This window comes from Carettochelys insculpta, chromosome 20, assembly GCF_033958435.1.
Source record: "Carettochelys insculpta isolate YL-2023 chromosome 20, ASM3395843v1, whole genome shotgun sequence".
Taxonomy (NCBI): domain Eukaryota; kingdom Metazoa; phylum Chordata; order Testudines; family Carettochelyidae; genus Carettochelys; species Carettochelys insculpta.
Genome location: NC_134156.1, coordinates 10,099,747 through 10,111,948, shown reverse-complemented (window position 1 = coordinate 10,111,948; position 12,202 = coordinate 10,099,747). Strand labels below are relative to the sequence as shown.

At 51.2% G+C, this 12,202-nt stretch overlaps 1 protein-coding gene across 3 annotated transcripts in view; it reads right to left on the bottom strand.

Annotated features, from left to right (window-relative positions):
• Positions 1 to 11,925, bottom strand: part of ACSF2 (acyl-CoA synthetase family member 2) — an 82,292-nt gene extending 70,367 nt beyond the window's left edge. Inside the window, exon 1 of one of the 3 annotated variants that reach the window (XM_075014249.1) lies at positions 11,672 to 11,925. Coding sequence is in view for 2 of the 3 variants with exons in the window: in XM_075014248.1 (XP_074870349.1) it covers positions 11,672 to 11,763 (92 nt within the window). In the remaining variant the exon portion in view is untranslated. The remainder of the gene's footprint in view (positions 1 to 11,671) is intronic. The other 2 variants (XM_075014248.1, XM_075014247.1) reach the window with 2 other exon arrangements.
• Positions 11,926 to 12,202: the final 277 nt, after the last annotated feature.

The window sequence follows — 12,202 nt, the reverse complement described above, 5'->3', positions numbered from 1 at the left end:
CGCAATTCTTCAGGGCCAGCCCTGCTGTGTGGTGCAAAGGCATCTTCACTCCGCCACTTCAGACAGCCCAAGTTCCTCTTTTCCCATCTCCTGCTTTGCCTCCCACCCAATCCCAGTCCACCCAAATTAAAGAGAAAGTGGAAGAAAAGGAGTTAACAGCCATCGACTTATGGGACTGCAGGGCACACGTACACATTCCTTGTAAAATGCAGGGAGACCAATAGCTTCCGTGAAACTTCTTTCTGGGAGAAAAGTAGTTCAGACAGAGCTCAGATTTACATCACTGGAATCACGGAGCATCACAAAAGTGATAGTCTGACCAGCGCCTGTGTTTGTCTTCCATTGGCACAGATGTGTTCTCCCGCCCCTGGAATAAATAAAACCACCTCCTTCCAGCCCGTTTCTAATCTAAAACATCGAGCAGGAAGTTCTGGCCTCCAATAGGCTCATGTTACTCATTATGCCCTGTGTGTAAACATCAGCTACAATCCTGAGGGTAGCTTGGCAGGTGGGTGGGAGACAAAGAGGGAAGCAAGTTGAGGTGGATAAAGATGGGCAAACAGTAATATTAACTTTTATTGTTTGGAAAATGCCAGGCATGTCATGTAATGAAATTAGGAGAGAGAGAGAAAAAACACTGTAGTACTTCACAGCCAGATCCCTGCTTCAGATACAGAGCAGCTCACTGGCTGCTCCAAAGTCTTATCCCCTGACCAGTGTTTCCTGTAACCTGAGCACTTGGGTGGCAGCCCAGCAGAGCTTCAGGCTGATTGTAGAAAGGAAGTCAGGCTCACCAGTGGAGTTAGAGGATTTACTGGCACGGTGTCCTCACAGGCCTCTGGCTCCGTCGATGATAACCAGAAGGCTGCTTGTGTGTGTGTTCAATGATGTAGGCCCAATGGACCAGAGCAGACCCTGAGGGGACTCCTGCAGAGCAAAAGACTCAAAGGTGCCAGGCCAGGTTTATTGTTAAGCCAAGTACAGCAACAGTTGTTAGCAGACTCTACTGAACCACCGCATATATGTACTTGCCAGAACTGGATGACTCAATCAGTGGGAAATTTCCACTGCCCCCTAAGTCATAAAAAGTCTGTTCCCCCCAAGACACCACTTTATACACAGGTACAAATAAACCACGTGTTATTGCTGATGTATCAGGCTGCCAGCCTCTGATGCTGTCAGGTGCCCATCACCCTGTACCTCGTGGTTTGATAAGATGATCTCTACCCAGCATGCTGTATTTTCGACCCTTTCCTGAACCCGAGTTTGAACCTGTGAGAAGTGGTTCCTGAAGTCTTTTTTGAATGAGGTGGTGGTACCATGTGATTTTAACTTCAGACTGGTACCGACTGCTGTTCAGCACCTGGGCTAATTACCAAATTAGTGTTTTGCACACTCAGCCCCATTTGTGACACGTTCTGTTAGCCAAGACTTGCTTCTTGCTCACAGCTGTGCTTTGCTTTATGTTAGCCAAGTTTTGTCCATTGTTAGCTAGGCCTCCAAACTCAGACCAAGCTTGTGCTGCATGGGCTTACACCTTCATCTTACTACACTGATTAGCAGAGCACCCCCAGCCAGCTGTGTGTGTTTCTAGGGGTGCTGTGATGCACATTGGCATTGCTGCACATAAAATTTATTCCACACCCAGATGGCAAAAAGAGGGAGTGCTGCCCCCGACCACTAGCTAAGCAGCCTTGAGTAAATACTCCCAGCATGGAGCGCTCCTAGCATTAGACGCACGTCGGCCTGATTTCCGTCCATCTGAGCGCTCTATAGCCCTCACACACATTGGCAGAGGTCCCTCCAGACCCGGACTGAATAGCACAGGTGAGACAACCTAAAGACTCTTGCACTAAGCTGTTCAGGGGATACAGGACTTCAGTGTTGAAAGCCAGGCCTCAGTCCCACCCATCACAGTAAAGGGCCAAGTTCTCATGGCCGTAAGTGGGACCACAGCCTGACCCTAAAACCTTCACTGTCTTCCTGACCTTACCTGCTGTGGGCAAGGTGAAGAGAACCAGCTTCTTCCGACCCACTGCCTTGACTGACAGATTTAGATGGAAAGAAGAAACTGGCCAAGCAGGCTGCCCCTATTGAACAGGTTATTCCAGAATCCCCTGCTGAGCACCCATAACTCAGCACCTCATAGCATCAGGCCTAAAGTCTGCCTGAAAGTAGCAGTATACCATCTCCTGTGCAAAAACAAGAAGTCCTGTGGCACCTTATAGGCCAACATATTTTGGAGCATAAGCTTTCGTGGGCAAAGATTCACTTTGTCAGATGCATCTGACAATGCGGGTCTTTGCCCACAAGAGCTTCGCCCGACCTGCATCTAACGCTAGGAGCACTCTGCTCCAGGAGCATTTACTCGAGGCTGCTTAGCTAGTGGTCGCGGGCAGCACTCCCTCTTTTTGCCAGCTGGGTGTGGAATAAATTTTACGTACAACAATGCTGATGTGCACCACCCCACCCCTAGAAACACACGCAGCTGGCTGTAGGTGCTCTGCTAATTGATGTAGTAAGACGAAGGTGTAAGCCCATGCATCATGAGCTTGCTCCAAAATGTTTGTTGGTCTACAAGGTGGCACAGGACTTCCTGTTGTTTTTGAAGACGCAGACTAACTCAGCTACCCTTCTGATACTTGTCACCATGCAATCTCCTCTGCAGTTTCCATGGGGACAGGGCCTGAGGGAACAGGAAGAAGGAACGGCCTGGCCCTACAACATACCTAGCATCATGGGGCTCAAAAGGAACCACGGAAAGCTGAGGGCAGGAGGGGTGAGGAAAACCACCCTAGTCCTCTCCCACCTGCTGAGTCACACCCTACCAAAACGCCCCTCCCGCAAAGAGCTAGTCTATCTTCTTTTAAGTACTATTCGTACTGGCTGGCTCCCCCATCACATATGGAGAGGCGACGTGCTGGCACTGACCCATCCTTTCCACATTACCTCCTTCCGGAGGCAACAGGAAGCTTGGACTTTATGTTCTCACCCTTCTGGTCTCTGCCACCATTTCACCAGTCCCTCAAAGCCAGACCTTGGTTCCACACTGACTCCAATGGGACAGAACATGATCCTGCGCGCGAGAGTTTTCCCTGTGGCATTTTGCCTCTTCCACTTCTTGGCGGTCACTCGATATCAAGTAGGACGTCTTCCTGTCACCCTCCTATTTGTGAGTCTGTTGATGGCCGACCAGCCCAATTCTGGAGCCGCAGGTCTTATCACAGAAGGGTCAGGTGCTGGTAGCTGCTGGAGGGGCGGTGGGGGGACCAGTTTTTGCCACTGTCGTCGTCTTCTCCACCTCTCCTAGTCTGCCTTGTGGTGGGACCTCTCAAATTGCGCCACCCCCTCACTGATTACCACTCTCCATGGGGGATGGTTCTGGGCAAGGCTTTCCCAAGCTTCGACACCGATGCTGCACGTGTTCCTTCAGCACGTCCTTAAACCACTTCGCCTGGCCCCCAACGCTGCTCTCTGACATTACTGGAGTGGGAATTTACAGGAACCCCTCAAGCTGGCCTGATAAACCTTTCCATGGGAAGTTTAAAGGCCAGACCCTCAAGGGGTGAACATCAGCAGAGGCCGTTTAAACCACAAGAGGATTTGAGCCCAAGTCTCTGTGGCAGCAACTTCCCCCCACCCAAAAAGAAGACATGTGAAAGAAGAACAGACGATCACAAACTCCTGGAACGTTGCTGCGTTCGTCAAAGTTGGTATCTGCCAGTCACACTCAGACCCTGAAAACACACTAGAGCATGGGTGTCCCATACACTGGCCACTCACCACATGTGGTGAATAGGACACGATGTTGTGGTGAATGCTGATCTTGGAGTCTTTAAATGGGGCTCCTCCCAAGAGCTGCACGTGGGGAGTGCTGTCCGCCCACTCTTCACATGCACCCCGCTGCTTGGTGGGAGAAGTACATGGCAGCTCCGGCGAGTTGACAGCATTCAATTAGGACGAAGGATCTGGGGGTGACTGGCTCTGGGGGAGGGGGAGGACATTTATTTAGAATGGGAGGGATGTGGTGAATATAGAAAGACGACAACCACGAGTGTGGCGATCTTCGAGTTCCTATTGGATACCGCTGTACTAGAGCAGCCGTAAGAATAAGCTGCAGGCTGCTTTTTAACCTTGCTCTTGGTTCCCCCGGGGGATCCTGCAATTTGAAGAGCTAGCTGCAGGGTCAAATTTTGCCTCCACTTCCAAGAGGGTTGCACAGGTCTAACCGAAGAAAGACTCCACCCCCACAGAATTGAACAACAGAGAACACTCTTGTTCTGGCTCAGATCCACGCAGCTCGTTTCCTCTTCCAAGTGCTTTACAAACATTCAAGCATCCTGTCGACAACCAATCGTTTTGCAGGTGAGGAGATGGAGTCACAGAAGGGATATGGCCAACATTTTCAAGAGGGTGCTTCTGATTGTAGGCGCCCACGTTGAGACATCTCGAGCCAGATTCTCAGAAGGGCTGAGTGGCCTCATCTCAAACAAACTCAGCATCGCCGAAATTAAGGCCCAGGTGACCATGTGTTAGGCAGCTCAAATCCTCATCGCCTTTCCAAACGTTGGCCAGCTCAAGAGCTCCGAGTCGCAACTGAGGTCAGGAACCAGGACTTCCTGCCTCTTTGCTTAGCACTAAATAGATGATACATTATCTTAATCTATTTGCTCCCAAGCACATCACATGTGGACCTCCCTATGACTAGTTAAAGCTGAAATAAAAACATCAGGAAAGCAAAAGGAGGAGGGGCAGACAAAGCTCCACTTTTTTGCATAGCTTATGAGGCTGATAATGCAGGAATCCACTGCATGTATTAAAAACCACACAGCTTTCTAGTAGCTCTTCCATTGCACGGAATGCAGCCATTGCAAGAGAAAACAAACGGGGCAAGCAGACCGTTTTCCTAGCAGCACCCTTAAAATGAGCAAGATCTCACAGATCTCCCCGGCAGTTTATAGTCAACAAGGGAGTCACCAGTTTGCCCACTCACACGTGAGTGAGAGAGGGAGAAGGGAATTATACTTAGCTCAGGCATCTTGGATCCTTCTAAGCAGCCATCTTACTAGAGAAGGAGTGCTTACTACAAGGCAGAGTGCTGAAATTTGACCTTTTGACTTCTATGTAAAGTCTGAGTGTCAGTGATACTTTTTAAAGTCACTAACAGTCCTACTTACAACAGGGTCATTAATAAAGATGCAGAGCTTCAAATCTGCCCCCCTTCCCCAAGCTTAACCCCCTCATCCCACAAACCTGCCCCGATCCCCTGATTTAACCCCTCTCAGTCCCAAACCTGCCCCCCCCATCCCAAGATTAACCCGCCTTAGCCCCAAAACAGCCCCAGGACTAACCCATCCATGGTGCTGGCTGTAGAGCCTACGCCAGACAACCACACGTGCCCAGCGGAAGAAGGCTGGTGTGGAAGTGTTCCACTGACAGGAGTGAGATGAACCGTACTGTTAGCTGATGGCCAAGGATGTTTGGTGAGGTGCCAGCTATGCCCATGTTACACCATCCGTGACTTTAACCACTAGGACTCACTGTCGCTTCGCGGCGGGCAGCCCGGGCCAGGTTGACGGATGCCCCAAGGTCCTAAACACCCGTGACTTTAACTGCTAGAGCTCAGAGCCCCTTCGCAGTGGGCAGTCAACATTGACTGACAGGTGCCCCAATGGCAGCACTAAGAGCCTTTCCACACCCGTGACTTTAGCCGCTAGGACTCACTGTCCCTTTGCGGCAGGCAGTCAGGATTGACTGACAGGTGCCCCAAGAGTTTGCCCCGTGGAGGCAGCACAACTCAACGCTAGGCTCTTAGTACTCTCACCTAATGGCCAGGCTTTATAGCCAAAACGGCTGAGGTTCTTTAATTGTGTTGGTTGCTTTACAGTAACCCAGGGGAAACAAGTGAGGCTTATGCACAAACGGTTACCAAAATTTATTAAACTAGATTCTAATCATGTGGTTACAAAATTGCTAGTGCCTACTTATTTAAATGTATAGATGTTACACACACAAACAAGTTACAAAACTGAAGCCACGATCCCAAAGAAAGAAAACAAAGTATAGAGCTCTATTTCAAAATATGTGTACACTAAAGATAGGAGATCAGGTGTGGGCGCTTCTTACCCTCCTTGCATCTCTCGATTCCAGTGGTGCCAAGCCAGGATCGGTCACTCAGTTCCGCGGAAAGACGAATAAGGGACAAGGCTTAGGGACCCCTTTAGCTGCAGAAGCCTTGGGAGTCTGTCACTTATCTGACCAGCAGATAGATAGTGAAAAGCACTCAAAAATCATGGTGCTGTAGGTCCCATACTTACACCTCTGTAATCCTTTATTCTCTTTCTCCTTTCTTATGCCAAATTGGGGCTGGTCTGTCTGGGTGACGCCAGCTCTTGCAAGAGTAGTTTACACTTGCGAGGGAGAGAAACAATAAGTTTGGACTACTGGACATTACTTTTTATTAGGGTAAATTTTTCCCGCTTGGAATGTAAGTGTGTGTGCATCAAGTTATTAGTAGCGGCTAAGAGCCATGTCTGTCACAGCTCCTCTGTCTGCTGTGAGCCTAATCGTTGTATATGTTCCCAGAGGCACATTGTAGCAGCACACCTGTGCTTTCTCACAGCTTCAAAGGCTGTGCTGGAATTTACGTTAAGTGCCCTGTTGTTTTGGCTCCCTTGTACTCCCAGCAATGCTGGTCTGAGAGGGGGCTGTCTGTCTGGCTACACATACCCACCGGAGGGATGTGGCCACTCGGGTAGCAGGGCGAGTGAGGGGCTCTCTGCAGTTTTTGGCCCTGCCGCTGCTGAAATATTGGAACTAAATTCAGTTGGTTTAAAGTCTGGACCCCTCCCACCGCCCTGCTGGCCATTAAACTGTTTCAGCAGCGGCATGAGATTAGAACCTTCATCACGGCGCGAGGACAGCACGAGGGGAAAGAGGAACCCAAGGGGGTAATGTTTGTTATTTTATCATTGTAGCTTCTTGGCTCCTTTTCCTCCCACTCGAGTGGCTAGGAAACAGGGGGGGAGAGAGCTCAGCGGTTTGAGCGTTGGCCTGCTAAACCCAGGGTTGTGGGCTCAGTCCTTGAGGAGGCCATTTGGGGATCTGGGGCAAATAGATTAAAAAAGAGATGGTGCTTGGTCCTGCCAAGACAGCAGGGGACTAGATTCAATGACCTCCCAAGGTCCCTTCCAGCTCCATGAGACATGTATCTCCACATATTATTCTCTAATCCAGAAGACAGACTTGCACAAGCAACTGTAACACCAAACAATTTCCACATAAGGCTGAATTTGACCCTCACCCCCTTTTTTTGTTTTTTGGTTTTTTTATTATTTTTTAAAGCTGTTGCACAGAGATTGGATGTTAAGGGCACGCCATGATTCTCAAAGTCATGGCAACTTTCAAAATATTATGGTTATGAAGTTGGGAGACCAAAAATGGTTAGAGGGTGTAGAGCAGGTAAATAGCTCTTAGAGAATAAACTGAATCCTGCTTAAGCAACAGAACATCAATAAAGAGGAAGATAACACATGAGAATGGCCGCCTCTGTAAAAATGTTTATTGCCACAGAGCCCGCATGAATTTGCCTCACTGACTGACCTTCTGCACAATTCCAGACTGAAAAGGTTTGGCACTATGGATATAGGAGACTGGCCACTCCTGAGGCCTAATCCTGGAACTGAAGCCAAGTTACTGGGTGGCTCTGAACTAGACAGTCTAGTTCAGGTGTGTCCAACCCACGGCCTGTGGGCCGCACGCAGCCCTGGACAGCTAGTAATGCAGCCCCACAAGATCGTAAACTTTTAACATTATTATGTGATTTATATACATTAACTATATTATATATTTTATATGCAGCCCAAGACAATTCCTCTTCACTCAATGCGGCCCAGGTAAGCCAAAAGGTTGGACACCCATGGTCTAGTTTGTTCAGCTGTGAAATAGGGACAGTACTTACACCCTACCTACTCAGAGTGCTTGGGAACAGACTGGCTGATACCTGAAGGTGTTAAAAACATTATAAGATGATTGACTAGGAAAGACAGCCTCAGGGCTGAAGACTGACAGCCAAAAAGTTAGGGTTCTGTGCCCAGCATTGCCCAGGCTCGCAAACTGCTTTGTGACCTGTAAAATGGGAACAATGTTACTCACTTAACACTCAGGGAGCTGGAGGGATCACAAAGAGTTTAGGAAATGCTTTGGGATTCTAGATGGAAGGAACTGACGTGCAAAGTATTAATAATCACAAGTGCCACACTGAAATTACACACAGGCGCTACGCCCCCTGAGCGACAATGAGCATGCCAGGCAGCCTGAAAGAGCATTTCCACAGGGGAGATGTGAAAAGAAACATGGGGACTTTTAGCAGGAAGTGTTTTGAACACCTTTTCCAGCCTCTGTCAGGGAAGAAAACCGGAGTTGACAGACTGCAGGTCCAATCTGTGATAGCTGTTCCCTGTCACATATGAGGAGCAAAGGAATCTGGGAACTTGGAGAGCAGAGCAGCCTGCCAAACAAAAAACCTCCCCAAGAATGCAACACGGTGCCTTAGCAACGGATTCTGGTGCTTAGTCTCTGGTGTCTGATAAGCAGCCAACCACAGCTGCAAGTCTTGCCAAGGGGAGGCCCTTCCTCTGGGTCTGTGAGAGGATCGGAACAGACTCAGCAGTCAGCTGCCTTTGGAAAGGACAACTTAGTCCAGGTGACTCAGACCTAGGGATATTTGCCTATGGGTCTGCACCAAATAAAGGCCTCACCTCTTTCTCCTGCAGGAGCTGGGCAGCTACATCCTAGAAGCCCTCAAATGTTCCCTCCACGGTGCATACTCAGGCACTCTCAGACACAGCTAAGAACCGCTTGTATTTATCACTGCACAGCCCTAGCACCCTACACTTGTTGATTCAAGATAAGTAGCTTTCTCTCTCAACCGCTAATATTTTCCCTTAGACATACCAGGGGAAGGGAAAGGGACTCAGAGCAGTGTGCAACAACCCTGGGGAAGCAATGCACTTATGTCATCCCCACATGCAAAGCACAAGAAGGCTCCAGATACAGAACCACAAAAGGTGCGATTCCCCTGTCCTGCCTCATTGCCTCTGCCCCTTTGAGAAGCTCCTGAAGGCTCGGTACACAGCTCCTACTCAGCTCAGTTTCCAGCTGCTCTTGGGAGACTCCAAGCTCCCTCATTTGACCAGCTCATGACTGAGGCTCTAATGCACCCACACTGCAACTTTTGCAAGGTGGGGGTCGGGTAAAAAAATTCACTCTGTTCTGTTTCCTCATATCTTCCCCTCTCTTTAAGGCAACCATTTTAGACAAACCCAGCTGGGAGTTTTACAGCCCAGACATTAGCTTTACTATGAACTATAGGTTGAACCTCTCTAATCCAGAACCTTCCAGACTGGACCAGAGCCAGAAGAGAGACTTTACCAGATCAGGAAAAGTCAATGCTGTCTGGGCTTTCACTGGTTATTGGGCTCTTAGAAGGCATCTAGTGTTAAATTACAACTAAACAACAGCACAGAACTCAGAGCCAGGACTGGTGGCTGTAAAATTTTATGGGACCATGGGAAACTTGGTCCCACCCATAATAAGTGGTCATCTGGCTATCTAATATGTCAGATTGGGGGTGCTGCTGTTTGAAAGTGGAAGTTCAATCTGTAGGTTGTTTTTTTTTTTAAACCCAAGAATGAACTTGAAGAAGAATATCCAAAGAGGAAGTAACTTACAGCAGTCCTAGGGCCTGTGTTATACCAGAGATCAGACTTCTTGATCCCAGCGGTCCCATCAAGCTTTAGAGTCTACGAATCTAGGATGTGGAAGCAAGCCCAGCCTTAGGGCAAGACAGTGGATGTGGGCCCCATATCTTCCGACATGAGCGTCTACTGCCCACCAGCCATGCCCCACTCCCAGCGTGCAGTCATGAGCCCCACACACTCTTTGGCCAGACCTGCTTGGAAGTTTCCTGAGCATTACTGGAGTCTTTGCATTCTGAATTCTGGTAAGATTTGTGTTTAAAGCTTCCACGGCATGTTCCCTGCCCCACAAAAAAGTCTGCTCTGATCAGTTTCAACAAGCCTCTCAAATCCACCCTTATAATTGTAGACCTGGGTTGGATTCCAGACCTCAGAAAATCTTATGTCCCCAGGCAGAGGTAGCTGCAATTTCATGAGAATGACTTGTTAGGTTTCATTGCCACTGAATGCACTCCCAATCCCAGTCTGCTCTCTGAGCCCACAGAGGAACATCTCAGGCATGGCCCTATCCTTGGGTTATAAAAGCTGCTAACAGTTGTACTCAAACTGGACTGGAGACCCCTTGACACAGCAAAGCCTCTGAATGTAGATCCCCCTCCCATTAAAACCACTTTTGTATAAGCGCAACACCATCATAAATGCTGGAAGAAAGCAGGGTTTAGGGTAAAGACTGGCAGCTCACAACCCTCTGCGCTGTCCCAACCCCCAGCTTGAGAAGCCCTGAACTAGAAATTATACCCTGAAAAAGCAAATGGGTATTTCCTCCCATTTGCTGCGCTGACCAGCCTCAATCTCAAGGGCACTGATGAGAGTTCAGCTGAGATCAGGGAAAAGCTACTCCTTGTCTGCAGGGCAGGAGGGATCTCAAAGCTCCATGAGTTCACCAGCCCTTCCTCACCACCTACATCCCACAGCCAGCTTTAAGACCAAACATAGCAAAGAACTATTTCCAGCTCTACAAGGCAGTCATTTTGTCTCCCAGCCAACTGCGCAGGACCAGTTCACCACCTAATGCCCCCACAGCTTGGGGACATACACACTCCCTCCAGGTCCCATGTGCTTACAAGCATAACAGCCGCACCCCCAAGGGGCTCCTGTTGGATTGCAAGAGGGAGCAGGGACAGAGTCAAGCAAAAACAAGTAACATACAACAACAGGCTGGAGGGGCCACTTGAGAGAGGTCGGTCCTCAAGAGTAGGTGATGGGGAAGGAAAGATGAGCTCCGGGGCAGGGGACTATAGGGAGATGGTGCCCTTCTGCCATAAGGAGCTCCCTGTGCCCAAAGTTCCAGCCTCCGGTGGCGCTTAAAGGGATCTGGAAAAAGCCAGGGGAGTGGGGTGAGGGCAAGTCTAGAATAATCTGAGGTTCGTTCGAGCAGACCCAACGCAATTTCATGAAAATGCTGGGTCTGAGACTCCTGCCCCCCACTTTACGCACTGCCGCCAGGCACTCCCTGGGGCTGCCTTGCTGCTGGGACTGAGCCCCCACCCTGAGCTGGGGGTACAGGGTGAGTTAACGGAGGATGTCTCAGGGCACCGGGGAGCCCTCCTCGACACCCTCTAGGAAGGCAGCAGGCGGGTCCTAGAGTCACCCTGGTGGAGAACAAGGCTCAGAAGAGTCAGAGAGGGGTGAGGGCCGAAACACCCAGCAGGAGAACCCGGGCAGCCCTGGCCCCGGCATCTGCCCCCTTCCTACCGCCCCAAACGGTTCACGTCCCCCACCCATCTGCAGCCTGCCCGGCACGGGCACTCCCCACACCTGCACTGCCCGCAGCTCCTGCCCTGCCCAGAGCGCCCCCTTGGCAGGCATCTTCTGCCCCCTCCGTCCCCAGCGCCACCCTCCCCGGTCCCCGTGAGACGCCCCCCGGCTAGCTTCGGCCGCCCCCCACCTTGCGCCCCCAGCCCGGGCTTTACCTGGCCCGCTGAACGCCCCGCAGCCCCGGGCGCTTCCCCAGCGCAGCCAAGAGCTCCCGCGCCAGCGGCCGGAGCCAGGCGACGCCGGCCATAGCGGGGTCTGGGCCCCACAGCCCGGCCCCGGCGACTACAGCGAGCGGCAGCTGCCGAGTGAGTTCGAGCCGCGAGGGCGGTGCTCGGCCCCAACCCGCGGCGCTGAGCGCTCCGGGAGCGGACGGCGGGGCGGGGCGCGCGGCAAAGGAACTTAGTGGAGGGAGCGCGGCTGGACTCCTCCCCGGAGAGCTCCCGCCCCCTGCTGCAGGCGGGTCCCCCCCCCCACACCCCGGAGAGCTCCCGAACTGCCCCGGCCCCTGCTGCAGGCGGGTCCCCCCCCCACACACACCCCGCAGAGCTCCCGAACTGCCCCGGCCCCTGCTGCAGGCGGGTCCCCCCCCCCACACACACCCCGGAGAGCTCCCGAACTGCCCCGGCCCCTGCTGCAGGCGGGTCCCCCCACACACACCCCGGAGAGCTCCCGAACTGCCCCGGCCC